This window comes from Cupressus sempervirens, chromosome 10 (genome assembly GCF_028749045.1).
Source record: "Cupressus sempervirens isolate cs-2001-9-10 chromosome 10, ASM2874904v1, whole genome shotgun sequence".
NCBI classification, from domain to species: Eukaryota; Viridiplantae; Streptophyta; class Pinopsida; order Cupressales; family Cupressaceae; genus Cupressus; species Cupressus sempervirens.
Window position 1 is genome coordinate 537,373,135 of NC_143127.1, and position 16,900 is coordinate 537,390,034.

The 16,900-nt window shown below is 37.6% G+C and overlaps 1 protein-coding gene across 2 annotated transcripts in view; it reads left to right on the forward strand.

Annotated features, from left to right (window-relative positions):
• Window positions 1-16,900, forward strand: part of LOC149535017 (putative rhamnogalacturonate lyase B) — a 193,134-nt gene that overhangs the window by 7,574 nt on the left and 168,660 nt on the right. For both annotated transcript variants that reach the window (XM_089807207.1, XM_089807208.1), the window contains exon 7: window positions 10,916-11,086. In XM_089807207.1, the coding sequence (XP_089663333.1) occupies window positions 10,916-11,086 (171 nt within the window). The remainder of the gene's footprint in view (window positions 1-10,915; window positions 11,087-16,900) is intronic.

A 16,900-nucleotide genomic window follows, 5' to 3' on the forward strand; every position in this document is an offset into this window, starting at 1 on the left:
GACAAATTACCTCTTATGCATTGAAGATGGTTTTGGAAACCATGGGAACCTACCTCTTGTTTTGAGCTCTATATATGTTGGTGACTTTGCTGATTTATAAAGTGCGTGAGAGAGTGAAGGAGTTTATTTCACTGGGTTGTGCTGCCAGATATTCTCTAGGATGGAACAAGATGTAAATCTCCATGTGAAGGCTTGGAAGCTGAAAATGTATTGTAACTTGTTGCTAAATAATGCATTGGCTCGATGTTTTGGAGGGCGGGGTTTTTACTTGGAAAGGTTTTCCCCACGTATATCTGTATTCTCTATTCTGTCTCATTCTTCTAGTTTCATGATTGTAGAATAATAAATCCGTATGTCGTAATGCTTTTGAAATTAATTTAGATCTGTAAACTGCAATCACTTTCCTTTAAGGTTTTAATTGTGGGAAATCAACTATGTTTGTTTCCGCTTTTATGGCATAGTAGTATGTACTTGTATTTGCTTATTAGAAGCTATTAAAGAAATCATTGGTTGCAAGATGTGCATACTGATCTCATATGGTTTTCTAGGATGTTCTCATTTCCCTTCAATTGGTATTAGAGCTCAATTGTGATTCGCATGTTGCTTGCATGTGAGGATTCACAGTGTTTCTAGTTCTGGTTATATCTTCTGTTAAAGATATCTTAGCTCGTAGAGCTTGAAGAAATTTGTTTTGAAGGAATTAGATAATAATTAATCCTTTGATGAGTGAATGTCGTGCAGTTGATTTAGTTTTTTATGAGACAACAAACATTTTTTGAAGGATGGCAAAGACAGAGAAAATAGAGTTGGTCTTGTTGAAATGACATTGATCAAGAGCTCTTTGTTGACAGCTGAATAATTCTTGATGTATGGGTATTGGAAGGTGTCTCTTTTGTTACCTGGAATGCATAGAGGTTATGGAGTTGATCATTGGATGATCTAAAAGCTTTTGGTTAGCCTCTCTCTCTTGGATGCATGTATTAGAGGTGGTTGTGTAGTTGGTCTACAAGTGGGCCTAGAGCTCCTGTACTACTTTTTCCTCTTGGATATTTGTACTTGCATGGCTTAAATTCTTGTTCGTTGGATTTGAGGGGTTATTGGATTTTCCTTTAAAATCTATGGTGATGCTCATCTATGATAATCCATTATTTTGGGTTCAGTTGTTTGGTGTTTTCATACTTTTGAGTGTTCCAGATGAGAAGCAGGTGCGGATTTGTTGGAGTGTTTTTTGAACACTATGGTTTTGCATGTCCAGAGAAAAACTTGTAGGTTTTGTAGATCTAGTAAAAAGCTATTTTCTAGACTAGTTCCTCAGGGTGTTATTGGATGAGATAGTTGTAGTTCTACATGCATGCATGATTTGTGCATGACAAGAAGAGGTTTCTTTCTTTCTCTACATGGAGATGTTGGTACATAACCGGTGACTCAACATTTCTGTGGTGATGCTTTTTTGAATTCCAGGACTATGATGCTCAATGCAGACATAATTGGCAAATTATATCTGTGCTTGATTTGGTGTTTGAGTCATGCTGTCTACATGTAATGTTTTGTGCTAGCAATGAAGTGTATAAAACACGATTAGCAAATTGTTTGGTAATAGTGTCTATATATGTGTTCCTGAATGGGGTCTGTACGGTGTGGGAGGCTGCCTGGGAAGTATGTCGTACGGTGTTGAAGGAAGGGATGTGCAGGTGGTGTACAGATGAGTCTGTACGGTATGGATTGAAGACCATACAATGACAGGTGGAGGGATGTAGTACGATGGGGTTGAGGGAGAGAGTGAAGGTACAGTGGAAAACCTTGGAGGCCGTATGATGTGAAATAAGGAGGCTATACAGAGTGAGTAATGAGGGCCGTACAGTGGCTTGAGGAGGGTTGTATGGTGGTTTATGATGGCGTATGGTGGTGATGGAAGGTTAATTGTATGAGGTGAGTGCCAAGATGGCCGTACGATGGATAGATGAAGGATGAGAGGGGAAGTACAGTGTGTGGGGAGATGGTAGGAATGAATGCTGTATGGGTAATGAGGAAACCATACGGAAATGTCCAAATGCCACACGTTTACATATCTGCGCCACACGGAGAATGCAATCTTGCTCCTACATAAATAGATTTAGACATGATAATAGAAAACTTGAATACAAACAATCCTTCAATTAATATATGCCGAAAGATGATACTCCGATTTGCCAGATCTGAGCGAAGTGTTACAGGCGACGGAATAGGGTGAGAGTTTAAATCCCACCAAAATCGGATAACCAAATAGGGAAGGTCTTTCGCTTCCGAAATGGCGAACAACAAAGAACCCCAATAGGAATTCATAGTACAGAGAAAATAATCCAAATTGTGTACCTAATGACTACCTATAAGACGTGCTTAAATACCCATTGGAGATAACTTTCCGAGGGTGTACAAAGATAGCTGACGGCGACACAAACTACGAAAACAAAAGTAAAAATGGGTCCGTGATATATTAAATCAATCGGCCCATTAATAATAGTTTGATTAATGATTTATTTTATAACGGGAACATTACAGTCCTCCCATCCCAAATTTTGCTTGTCCTCAAGCAAATGCAATGCTAGGTGTTGGAGAATGTGCTTGCCCTTCCACGTTGTGTCGTCTAATGACAAGTGTTTCCAATGCACCAAATATTCCTTCACTGTGCGATTCTGCAAGGTCTTCTCATGTACTTCGATGATCTCAGCTGGTTCCAATATGAGTTTTCCTTCTTCGTTGAGCGATGGAAGGTCTGTGGCTACCGTGATGCTCTGCCCTATGGCCTTCTTCGGGCATGAAACATGGAAGACATTATGAATACAACTTCCCTCCAGAAGTTCCAACTCGTAAGCGACTTCACTAATACGACGGACTATGCGATTGGGGCCATAGAAACGCGGCTTCAAATTTTCTTTTCCCTTTTCCTTCAATGAGGATTCTCGATATGGCTGGAGCCTGAGATAAACCAAGTCCCTTATTTTGAAACTCCTCTCCATTTGGTGTCTGTCAGCGTACATCTTTTGTTGATTTTGTGCTCGTTGTAAATTCTCCTTCAGGTATTGTAGAATGTCCTGTCCCTACTAAAGCCAATCCCTCACCCTTGGTGCACAATTGTCTCCCAGCACTGTGTCGATGAAGGAGAGGGGTTCATACCCTTACAGAGCTTTGAATTGTGCTATCCCGATGGACATGTGATACGTGGTATTGTAACAATATTCTCCTATGTGTATCCACTTGACCCACGCCCGTTTTTGTGCTGAAACAAAATTTTGAAGGTAACCTTCGAGCCACTTGTTCATAATCTCTGTTTGTTGGTCTGTTTGAGGGTGGTAACTAGTACTTGGTGACAATTTTGTCCTTGCCAATCGAAATAGTTCTGTCTAGAAGATACTGATGAATCGCCCATCCCGATCGTTGACAACGTTTCGGGGTAACCCGTGCAGATGAAAGATTTCTCTAAAAAATAGATTGACAACTTGTGCAGCCTAAAAATCCTAGGGGATGGCGAAGAAATATGCATACTTTGTCAATCTATCAACCACCACGAAAATACAATCCTTTCCGTTCACCTTGGGAAGCCCTGTTATGAAATCCATCAAGATACATTCCCACTTATATTCTAGAATCGGCAGAGGTTGCAGTAACCCAATAGGTAGAGTATGTTTGGATTTGTTTTGTTGGCAGACCGCACACTCTCTTACATACTGCAACACGTCTCTTTTAAGTCCTTTCCATGAAAACCTCTCCCAAAGACTTCTATAAGTTTTGAGGAAGCCCAGGTGTCCTGCCAAGGGTAAGTCATGTATCTCCTTTAGGATTTTTTGCATCAATTTGGATTTCGGCACTAAAAATATCCGACTCTTATAGTAAATGATGTCATCCACCACTTTGTACCAATCATCCTTGGTGTTGCCATCCAGTTGGCTAAAATCTGGGTTAGTAAGCAGATGGCAAGTTTCCGAGACAAAGCATCTGCAACCACATTGTGCTTTTCTTTTACATATTCAATGTCAAAATCAAAGGCCTGAACCTTGCTTACCCATTTTTGTTGTCTCTCATTCAAATCCCGTTGCTCTAGAAAATATCTCAAACTATTGTGATCTATGTGGACGACAAACTTGGCACCTACCAGATACTGCCGGAACTTGGTTAGTGCATGTACGATGGTCAACATCTCTTTTTCGTAGATGGAATATAGGCATTTTGTTTGCATAAGCTTCCTGCTCTAATAAGCTATGGGATGTCTATCTTGCATCAGTATCGCGCCAATGCCCTCTCCGGATGCGTCGCACTCCAAAATGAACGGTCGAGTGAAATTAGGTAATGCAAGTATGGGACAAGTGCTCATTGCCCGTTTTAGCTTATCAAAAGTGAGTTGTGCCTTTTCATTCCATTGGAAAGACCCTTTCCTTGTCATATCTGTTAAGGGTGCGCTGAATTGAGAGAATCCTTTAACGAACCTCCGGTAATAATTGTATAGTTTGAAAAACCCTCACAAATCTGTGAGTGATTTTGGGGGAGGCCAATCAAGGATAGCCTGAATCTTCTCCTACTAAACTTGAACTCCATATTTACTAACAACATGCCCCAGGTACAATATTTATGTCATATTGAATTCACACTTGGATTGCTTGGTGAACAAGGACTGCTCCTTCATGATCCTTAGGACTTCATCCAGATATTTCAGGTGCTCCTCCTATATCCCGCTAGAAATAAGATCATCAGAAAATATCGATAAGTACTTATGCAATTGTTTGTTGAAGATGTGAGTCATGCACGATTGGAATGTAGTAGGTGCATTTGTTAATCGGAACGGCATGACCAGAAACTCATAATGACCAGAAACTCATAATGCCCTTAGTGACAACGAAAAGCCATCTTTTCCATGTCTTCCTCCCTCATGCAGATCTGATGATATCTAGAACGGTGATCTATTTTCAAAAAATAGATTGCACCAAGCAATTCATCTGGCAACTCCTCTATCCTCAGAATGGGGTATCTATTCTTTATTGTTTTTTTGTTCAATGCATGGTAGTCTAGACACATGCGCATTGTCTCGTCCTCCTTTTTAACCAATACCATTGACGACGTGAAAGGGCTAGAACTGGGACGGATCCATCCTTTCTCTAGCAGTTCTTGAATCGTGTTTTTGATCTCATCTTTGAATTTCTTGGGATGGCGGTACGGTGTGGTTATGACTGGTTTGGCTCCTGCTTCTAATTTGATAGTATGTTCAAATCCTTGATGCCGTGGTATGCCGGTAGGAATGTCTATAAAATATTTATCATGGTTGCTCAAAATCTTCTGGAGATTGTCATTCTGAAAAGGTGTCCTTTTCCCTTTTATAGGTTCTGTCGAAACAAAACAATGTGCGACCCAAGTAACGTCATCATGTCGAAAAATTGCCTCCATCCGATGTGCAGAAACTTCCTTCGGATCCTCATTTTCCATTTTGCGGAGAACAACCTTCTTTCCATCGACAACAAAAGTGAAATCCATCCGTTTGAAACTCTGAGTGTATTCATCCAGTGTTTCCATCCACTGTATGCCTAGAATAACCTCCATGTCATCAAGGTCTACTATGAAGAAATCCTCGGTCACCATGTGATTCACCATTGTGATACTTAGCTGAGGAACAAGGTGTGTGCAGGGTAGGAGAGTCCCTCTGGCAACTTTGACCTGAAATCTTGCGTGTCTCCATAGGTAGTCCTCTTCGCTTCACCAGAGATGAGTTTATGAAGTTTAGATTGGCTCTGCTATCGAGCATTACCATAACCCTTTGTCCTTGAAGGGTTCCCCGTACATGAAACATTGTACACCTTTGGCTACTGGCTAGGGCAATAGTTCCTCCGCGCTGTACCAAAGCTGCAATTCTTTCCATACGGTTCAAACTAACCATGTTGGGGTCATCGTGATGTTGGTTGTCTTCGGCAGATATTTCTTCCTGTTCGTCCTCATCATTGGACATGACCTCAATATAATGGATCTTCCCTTTTCCAAGGCATCTGTGGCCAGCCTCCCAAGGTCCCTTGCAATTGAAACATAGTTTCTTCATTCGGAGCTCCTGTCTGGTGGCTTCGTCTAACGATGGCTTCTTGGGCAAAGGTTTATATCTCTGTCCCTCGAAAACATCGGCAGTTTGGAATGTGAGTAACTTCGTGAGGATGATGCTGATGATGATGCCATACTCTGTGCCTTCTTAGTGGCCTCCGACAGGGTGGCAGGATTGAACCCCTTTACCCAACCTTTTAGTGGTTTTGTTAGTCTATCCATGAAGAACACTATCTGTCTTCTTTTAGAAATGTTTGTGACCAAAACAAAGAGTTTTTGAAATTCCGCAATTTATTGGTCAACCGATCTAGTTTGTCTCAGCTGTGCCAAATCTTTGAAATTTAGTTCTGGATTTTTAGCGCAAATCGATCTATCAATCTCTTAGTGAATTTCGCATAAGTATTTATTTGATCATGCCCTAGTGTGATGGTGTCATGATGCCACCATTCATGTGCAACTCCCTCCAAGTATAATGCCACAAATTTGATTGCTTCTTCTTTTGGCATGGAATTAAGCTGGAAGTAAGTATCAACCTTCATTACCCACACTTGCACAGATATGGATTTGAATCCGTCAAATGGAGACAAATTTACTTTTCTCAACTTCCTCTTGAGATCATCATTAAAATATCCTTTGTTTTCGCCTCTTGAATATCTCATTCTTAGATCTACATAATATTTGTAGGATATATCTTCCTCAAAATTTGCATTCTTCCAGTCTTCTCTTAGTTGTTCTTGCATTTCTTCAAAGGTCGGCTGCTTCCCTCCGGGTGGTGTTTGAAAAGATGACATTGAAGGTTGAGAGCACGCTGGATGAGCATTTGTTTTACCCGTCACTGAGTCCACACTGTGACCATTTTGTTCTCTGGCTATTTTATTGTCTGCCAATTTCTTGAGAGTTTCTTCAATGAGTTGCTGAGTATCATTGACCTATGCCTGATTCTTCACAAGTTCTCTTAGTAGTGCCATGAGTTCGACAATTGTTAGTTTTGGTTCGGCAGCCATTTTCTCAACGAAATAGGTCTTTTGTCTCTTTCGGCTATAAACTCTCATTCACTGTTTATAGGCTGACAGGATCGAAGCACTCTAATACCACTGTAATGTCCCGTGCTAGCAATGCAGTGTATAAAACACAATTAGCAAATTGTTTGGTAATAGTGTCTATATATGTGTTCCTAAATGGGGTTTGTACGGTGTGGGAGGTTGCTTGGGAAGTATACCATACGGTGGAGAAGGAAGGGATGTGTAAGTGGTGTACAAATGAGTCTGTACAGTATGGATTTAAGATCATACGATGATAGGTGGAGGGATACAGTACGGTGGGGTTGAGGGAGAGAGTGAAGGTATGGTGGAAAACCTTGGAGGCTGTACAATGTGAAATAAGGAGGCCGTACAGAGTGAGTAATGAGGGCCATATGGTGGCTTAAGGAGGGCTGTATAGTGGTTTATGATAGTGTATGGTGGTGATGGAAGGTTAATTGTATGAGGTGAGTGCCAAGATGGCCATACAGTGGATAGATGAAGGATGAGAGGGGAAATATGATGTGTGGGGAGATGGTAGGAATGAATGTCGTACGGGTAATGAGGAACCATATGAAAATGTCCAGATGCCACACGTTTACGTATCTACGCCACACGAAGAATGTAGTCTTGTTCCTACATAAATAGATTCAGACATGATAATAGAAAACTTGAATACAAACAATCCTTCAATTAATATATGTGGAAAGATGATGCTTCAATTTTCCAGATCTGAGCGAAGTGTTACAAGCGACGGAATAGGGTGAGGGTTTAAATCCCACCGAAACCGGATAACTAATTAGGGAAGGTCTTTCGCTTCCGAAATGGCGTACAACAGAGAACCCCAACGGGAATTCACAGTAAAGAGAAAATAATCCAAATTGCGTACCTAGTGACTACCTATAAGCTGTGCTTAAATACCCGTCGGGGAAAACTTTCCGAGGGTGTACAAAGATAGCCGATGGCGACACAAACTATGGAAACAAAAGTTAAAAATGGGTCCGAGATATATTAAATCAATTGGCCCATTAACAATAGTTTGTATTAATGATTTATTTTATAACAAGAACATTACACTACGTGATTGTTCTTTTTGAGATCTCTTTTTACATGTCACTGATGTGATTGTGGGTTCTCATGTTGCAATGACTGTATCTACAAGTTATGCAATCAGCTTGGTAGGCCACCCATTTAATTGTAGTGGGATAACTTGGATGTGGACTATTTATATCCACCAGATTTGATTTAGTGTTTGTGCAGACTTGTTAGCTGGCCTTGTTTGTGGTCACTTATGCATTGGTGTGGTTGCTTTGGGATGAGAGGATGGATGATAAGTGAGTACTTGAATAGTCAATTATGGTGTCCTATAGCATGGTGAATTTCCTTAGTTTAGAAATCTTGGTTTCACTTGGTGTGATGCATGGGCCTATGATTTTCAGATTTGGGGGATGGTGTGTCATATGCTTGGAGAGCTCAGTATCAAATTTTTAGTGGGAGCTTTAGCAGTGACTGTGTTTTCATCACTTGGTGATGAAGGATCTTCTTTACTGTTGCAGATGTTGGAGGATGCCTTATCCTGTTGTTGCAAAAAGGTCTTTCACATTTGTTGGTTCACTAGTTGGAGATGGTATTTTCATTTGATTGAAGATATTGACATCTTTAGGATTCAAGTGATCCTTGGCAGAGGTGTGGTTTATGCTTTCATATGATATGATCATATGGAGCATGTTATCTCTTTGGAAGAGATGTTTTAGATCATGTTGTCATGTTTATGTTCCTCATTCTGTGGTTGGAGCTTTGACATTGATCTTGGTTTAGTTTCTTGGTATTGAGTATTTTCTTGATACTTCATGACAATGCTATGTTGCATTGGAGTTTGGCATGGTTGATTGATTATTGGTGCTCATGGATTCTTGGAGACTTAGGTGAGGTTAGAGTTCTCTTGATATGAGAGACATGTTGTTGAGATGTATACTCTTGATGAGATTCAGCTGAAAGTCCGAGGAGCCTACACCTTGGTTGGATGTGAGTTCAATAGAGACCTATGAGGAGATTGTTGTAGAACATCTACTATTGTATTATAATTGTTTTCAATTTAGTCACAATACCGCAAGTTCTACACTAGGTATTGTAACCTGAATTTGTAGATCAGACATTCACTCTGAAGTAATTGTATTTTGTATAGGTGATAATTGAATTTATCTCTTATTAACAAGATATCAATTTTATCATGATTTTTCTACTGCAATTATTTTCTTATCTTCTCTTATATCAAGTCCTTAAGGCTTACAGTTTCTTAAGCATATATAACTCCTCAATTCCCCTTTCACCATTCCGTTTAGTTCATCATGGTAAAACCCTTCTTTTCCTTGCAAACAATGCTCAATATGATAATATGCTTGTGCTCATCTGCCTTATTTGGACTTCATATATCACAAATTGTTTTTTCTTGTCTTTCTCATGGTGGCGTTCCTTTTGCTACTAATATTATAGGATGATAGATTTCAATTTTAACTTCTTTCTTGCAAGATTCTTTTGAGTGATTTGGAGGGCCATGCCAAAAGTTTCCAATTTTAAATTAGGGAATATATTTGAAGGACATTTATTTAATATCGTACAAAGTGAGAGCAACTTTGAAACAATGTAGAGGAATGAAAACCATGTTGGATTGATGAAGGATACTCCCCTTATCAACACAAACACACAACAAATAGAGGAAGGAAACAACAATTTCCAGAGAATAGAAAATGGGCTTGTTATTATCTCCACAAGTATGGAATTACAAATTTCAGAAATGCAATATGCAAAGCCACATGGGCATTTTTCCTTACAATATTCTGTATGTCAAAGCCACCACCAACAACTCCCAAAAGTGTCCTAGACAACCCAACGGGCCTTCTTTATATAGGCGATTTTCCACCACCCAAGAAGGTTCAAAAAATTTAGCCCTAGACCTTGAGGTCGACTAACCCCAAATTATTATTATTTTTCATATTTTATTACAGTAGAGTAGGCCCCAATAACTTTTAGAACTCAAAAGAAATTTCGAAAGAATTTCATTTTCTTTTACTTTAGGTAGCACAACTTCCGAAGACCATACCTCATCAATCATTGTTCCATTTGACTATTATTATCCCTAAACTAGAAATGATACAGTTTGATCTACAATTCTTGACTTGCATAAGCTTGAGTTAGTCGAAGTTTGACCCCTTTTTGGAGCCTCTAAAGCCTTCAAAACTAACTTCAAATTTTTTATACATCTAAAATGAATCTCCATGGATGAAATCAGAACATTCTAAGCTTGAATGACCAACTTACCAACAATAGTAAGCTTCCAGAAATAGCAAGTCTACACTAAAATAGCCTTTATTGAAAAGACAAAATATAAATATTTTTTGGGTGATGCAAGATTCCCTTACACCCAGGATGGTCCTGCATCATGGATAGCTACCAACAGTTTTAAATTTGATAAACTCACCTTGAGTGACACTAAACTTAAGCTTCTCCTTTTTTCAAACAAAATTTAATTAGTCCATCAAACTTTATATATAAAAATTTATTACTAGAAAAAGTTGGTTGTATATGATCATTTAACTAGAAGACAACAAAAGGGTCATAATTTGAAGTAGTACAACTCATAAAGCTCAAAATCTAGCTCAACCAAAAATAATATAGATAATGCAAAAGTTCTTCCACAAAGTACTTTAAAAATTACCATTGGCCCTAATCCAAAGGTATATTGTACTCTTTTACCATATAGGGATTTATTTCCAATGTCACTTAATTCTCTTTATATGTCTTTTTGAGTATTACCATTAAAATTTACATGTTGCTTGTACAAACAGGTAGATGACAAGTACCAATATTCATTGGATAATAAGGATGGAGGAGTTTATGGATGGATTAGCTTTGATCCCGTGGTAGGTTTTTGGATTATTTTTCCAAGTCAGGAGTTTCGAAATGGAGGGCCTACAAAGCAGAGTTCAACACTACATGCAGGACCCATTTGCCTTGTTGTAAGTGTTTCCAACCTAAATTACGATTGTTACCATATCTTGAGCATATCATAAATGTTTAGTTTTGTTTCTTACTTCTTATTTGAGTCTTAGGTTTGCATATCTAAAGTGAAACAAAGTATTTTATATGTAAATAATATTTTGTTTCTCAATTGAATCATCATTATCAGCGATTGGAAATGATCTAAACAATCGATTCTCATTTCTCTATCATAGGTCAATTATTTGGTTTTTTATTAAACTCACTTAATGTGATTATGATCACAACCATATTTAAATATTTTTTTATGTTTTCATTTTCCAAGTTAAATTCACCTTTGGAATTAAATTTCAATTCAAAAACAAACTTTTGGCAGGAGTTGATAGTTATGAAATTATGACATTCACGACTTCTAGAAATATGGAAATAGGGATTCATCACCAATACTTTTAGTGCCAACTCCAATATTCAGTTGTGGGTGTGTAAACACATATTTGTAGGCATTTAGGGTGATGGGTTATTGGAGTGAAATTCTTACTACCTAGAATTTATTTCTTCTTTGATTCTAGGTTCATTGTAGCTTTGGAATTTGTAGTTATAATGGTTTAGTAAAGTTAAATACATTTCCTTTAAACCATTGTAATATTAATTTAATACTTCTTTATGTAGGTATTGAGAGGTAGTGCCTCTAAATAGACAACAAGAATATAAAAATAAGCTAGAGTTAAATTTGAAATATGAAATACTATCAAGGATTAGAATTTCACACAATAGTTCCTTTCTCAAAGAGAGGATGGCTGGATGGATGTCTTGTAGACCTTGCTTGTTTTGTTAATTTCATATCTTTCCAAAATTACTATGAGAGTTTTGTTCTATTACAAGTTTTTTTCTATTTTTCTTTCCATTTGAGCGGCTACCCTTTGTTTATGGCATTAAAACATTATGATGCTAATGTTAATGTTTAAGTGGTCGAATGGGGAGCTATACACAATGGCTCCACCTGGAAGTAAAAAAACTTAGAAATTTTATTTCAAAGGTCTTTCTCTAGGTAAGTATTATAAAATTCTTCTGCATGATGTTCTTGTTCTTGATGTTGGTAATGTGTGCGAATGTTTATAGTAGTTTATGTTCACGGGATACTTCGTTGGCAGAAGAATCTCTAAAAGCATTCTAAAATAATCGGGTCAGTTCAGCTTGGCTCCCTCATGGGATAAGCTACACATAGTCTATAATTTAACCAAAGGTCATTTTCTCTTTTTCTTTGTTAAGCCAACCATGCATACAATGTTCTGAGGCATTACCTTTGTCATGTGCACAACTATATTTCCTACTTGGACTAGGGATTTTGTGTTTGTAGATAAGCAGTCCCTTAAAGTGTTAGATTGATTTTACATTCCTAGTCTTCCTTTACTCTGCTAGCCATTTCATAACTGCATCTCCTCATTTCTTATATAGGTGCTTTGAGTTGAGGTGGATAATTTTGTTCAACTTATCATCAGTTGTTTGTATTGAAGTTCAACTTTCTGTTAACCTTAAAGAATACATTAACATGCACAGTAATAATTGAATCATGTTCAATTTGTGCGTCACAACACTTGTTTCATGTTTGAATCTTTTGACTACAAAACAAGATCCATCTTTCAGTCAATCACAAAATGAATAACCTCCAATCTAGAAAATGATTATGCTAATAATGATGGATTAATGCTAGCAATATAAAAGGTAGCTAAAACAAACACAATAGAGAAGCTAACGTAGGTTCCAAGTTTCCAACAATTGGGGAAGTTTATAATTTGGAGAATCGCCACTAAAACTCTGAACATCTATTCTTAATGCTTGCCCAATTTTCAGTGACAAAGCTTGTAGCTGGTTGTTGCATTGAAAAGACCTTCTAATGAGATTTCTGAGGATTTAGAAATCTCCCATTGCTCTAGAATGCTGCTACGCACAAGTTATTTGTCCTTGTAGAAATTAAGTTCAGGACCTGTTTTATCACTTCTCTTCTTCAGTAAAGCATTATAGGGGCTTTTGTAGCTCTCTTTCGATGGAAGATAGATAAATTAATGAACAACATCTATAACTTGGAGAATTCTCTCTTAAAAAACGTACTAGATTTTTTGCAAAATAGTTACTTTACACTGGAAAGGTTGGAATCCAAGGATATATTTCTAGAAATTTGGTTTCATTAGTTATTCATGGAATAGAAGGGATAGAGCTTTTTCTTGGACATTCTTTGTCTTTAGCAGGTTGGCAAGATGGTTTTTTTTTCTTAATTCTATTCTCTATTGTGTCATTTGTCTAGATAGTTATTTTCTCCTGAGTTATCATGATGAGGGTTATAGAGGCTTGGTGATGTTTGTGTATTCCAATTGGAAGCTCCACCATATTACACATGGTTATGTCCTATCAAGTAGGGATTTGTGAGACCTTTTCCAACTTGGATAACAAAGCCCTTGAATATCTTAACCCCCACCTCAAGGGATGCAGATAAAAGGACTCATAGTGGTGCTGGCAGGTAAATGAGTTGTTTGAGGTAAAATAGGTTTTTAATGGTGACTTTAATATGGTTAAGATAGCATGTGACAAGTAGGGTCATCTTCCACTGAGATGGACATTAACAAGCATAAGGTATGATTCTACATATGCAATATGTTTAGTCTTAATGAATCTAATAGTGGGTTCCAAAAGAATCCTTTTCCATGGTTTACCTCATCCAACTTGCATAGTGGGCTTGACAAAGTGATCTAATGGCTCGATCATATTGTGATTTAAATAAAATAGTACTCCTTTGCTAGCTATTTCACTCTTCTAGTGATGCCTTGAGCTGGATTTTGTGCTTTTTGAACATGTTTTGATATGCATTTGGATTGAATGGTGTTCAAACAATCCCATAGTAGAAAAGACACTATTCTTAACATGTTATTTTGATGCACGAGGCCAATCTTGCTGATATTTGATGCATTTGGAATCTTTTTCCATGCTTGGGAGATGCATTTAGCTAGATTAATTGTTGGGTTGATGGTATGACATGCATGACTTGCTTCATGTGAATCTATGACCACCAAAAGCATGTATCTAATTCAAATGCTTCAGGACCTTTATTTGGATCTCAAATCAATTTATGCATAGTTTGAAGTGATGCACTTTCACAGTCCTTTGCAACTCTTTATGGCCAAACATCATCATAAAGTGTATGTTTTCAACACCTACGTGCCAAAAGGGCCAAACTTCAAGCTAGGCTTCATTGGTTGAAGGTTAGTAACAAATCGTCTAACAAAGTTTTCAAATCCATGATCTTGACATACAATCCAAAAACAATGTAAACGGGACATCATAAGGCCTCATGAGATATTTAGTTTAAAAATGCTTTTGGTAGTGCATTGCAATGGCTTGAATAATTTACTTTGATAGGTTATTTTTTCGGGAGGTTTCCACCTAAAATCATACTTTGTGATTAGGTTGCCGAGACCTAGGCCCCTTATGGTGCTTGTCTTGATGATATCCAAAACCTAACCAGAAGTTTCTTTTTGTTTCGCTTTGCTAAGTCTAAATATGTCCATGCCATGCTCCAACATGGGCCTTGGTATATTCGGTCTTCCCTTCTTGTTTTCCAGCCATGATCATGAGACATCTAATGATAAGAATCTTAAGTTCCCCATTTGGATTAATTCCTTTGCCTTTCCTTGCTTTGTTGGCCATTTCTATAAACCATTATTCAATTCATTGACAAGGCCTAATGAGTTTTTTTATGCTTATCCTTAAAAGAGGATCCATGTTAAAATTGATTTGTCTTGACTCTCGACACTTCAAAGAGACTACTAATGTTCAAATAGGTCTTTGTCACTCTCAAGGAGTGTTATATTTATATTTTCTTAATAATTGTTTTTGATACCGATCTTTAAATCACAAGATTAAGGATTACTCTATGACCACTCCATGGGTTTGTTGGGTGGATATTTTGCAACTGACAGTTTTGGGTAAAATCTAGTCGCAAAATAGGATGAGTAACTACAATGTGTGAGATAGAGTCTCTCCTAGCTTAATGGGAAGGCTCCCCCTTCTCACCGTTCCTTGGATCAACTCAAGGTAAGCAAGAAGTTGAGAGATTGTGTAAAGCGGTGTAGTAATATTCTTTCCTCTTAACTTTTAGGAAAGAATCCACTTACTTGTGGTGTGAGTAATGGGCAAGTGAAATCTCTAACTACACTTCTATCTAATAGTTGGAAATGGTGATACCGATAAACCAACACCAACTCAAAGGCTAGCTGAAAGTGTACCAATTTGGTTCCAAGTCCAGTCGTAATTCTATATGAATAAGCCTTACTATTGGGGCATAAAGACTTCCAGAAGTGAAGATATCCTAATTATGTTGTGAATCAAGAAAGAGATATAAGCTACAGACAAAGCTTCTAGTTTATGTATCTCTACAACCACTCCCAGTCAAAGCTTTGGATCCGGTTGTTTTCTAACTCTTTTTTTTAAACTCAATTATCAAGAATGCAAAACATGTGAATCAAAGACAACAAATGCAAATCACAGTCAAAACTTCTAACTTGCACAAGTAGCAATCTCACTCAATCAAAGTTAAGTCTCAATTGATTCTTTGTATTCACTTTTCTTTCAAAATGGTGCCACACAATCAAAGTTATGCTTGAATAATTTCTCTAGAGCTCTCTTGCATACAATAAAAGATAGACTTTACAATAAGAGATCACTCCTTTATATAGGCAAAGGAGTTGAGAAAAAGATGGAGGAAAAAGTGGGAGCAACTCAACCAACTTTGACCAAGTTTAACTGAAAGATAAATTATTGGATTACATGTCATTACACATGTAACTCGTATTACATGTAATTACATAATATTTTGCAATACATCCTCTTTGATCTACAATTATAAAAACAAAATAACAATCTTAAAGATTGTTCTTTAGTGCCTAGAATTTGATGATAACATCACGCACTGTAGGAAGATCATAAATCTCCATTGTCTTTGATATGGCTTCCATTATAACTGCATCGGCATATGCTGATTTCACAATCTTGGAATTTGCCGCCGGAGAATCTCGCATGTGCTTTGCTAAAGATTTATACAAGGTAAACTTGTTCATTGTATGAGAACCAAAATCTTCAGAATCTAAATTAGCATTGATCCTGATCATATATTCTATAACTCTTCAACTACAACCAAATTACCATGTTCATCAAGAATTTGGCATCCCATTTGTTCTAAGTCACACTTGATCCCAACTTCTATTGCCTGGCAATCTCCTAAACTAGCTTGCAACTTTGCTACAAGCTTTCTCAGTGTCTCTTCCTTGTAACTCATGAGTCCTTGACATCTGTAGAATATTTCACAAGATGGAAGAACGTCACATGTAACCATGGCATCTAGATCAGATTTAGTGATCTCATCCCAATCAATTAGAATTTCTTTCAAAGTATTAGCCTCCTGAGCCAAAGATACAGACAAATCACTTATCATTTCTTCAATCTTGATACGTCCAAGAACTCTAGTCATATCTATAATGGCTTGTACTCCTTCAGAAATGACTTCTCCCATCCAAGAATTAGTAGCTTCTACTACCCTTTCCTCCTTAGGTGTTTGAGATACAACTGCATGTTGTGAGGATTGTTGTTGAATAACCTCGTTTAAGCGAGTAACCCCCTGCATGAGCTGATTTTTCTTTTCCCATAATTCATGATGTTTCTTTGACACATTAGCAAGTGCGTCTTGAGCATCTTGTAAGCAACGTAGTTGTGGCTGTTTTCGAACTTCTCCCTTGGTGAATTTGTAATCAGAACGAGTAAATTCTTCAATTGGCTTGTTCACCGAT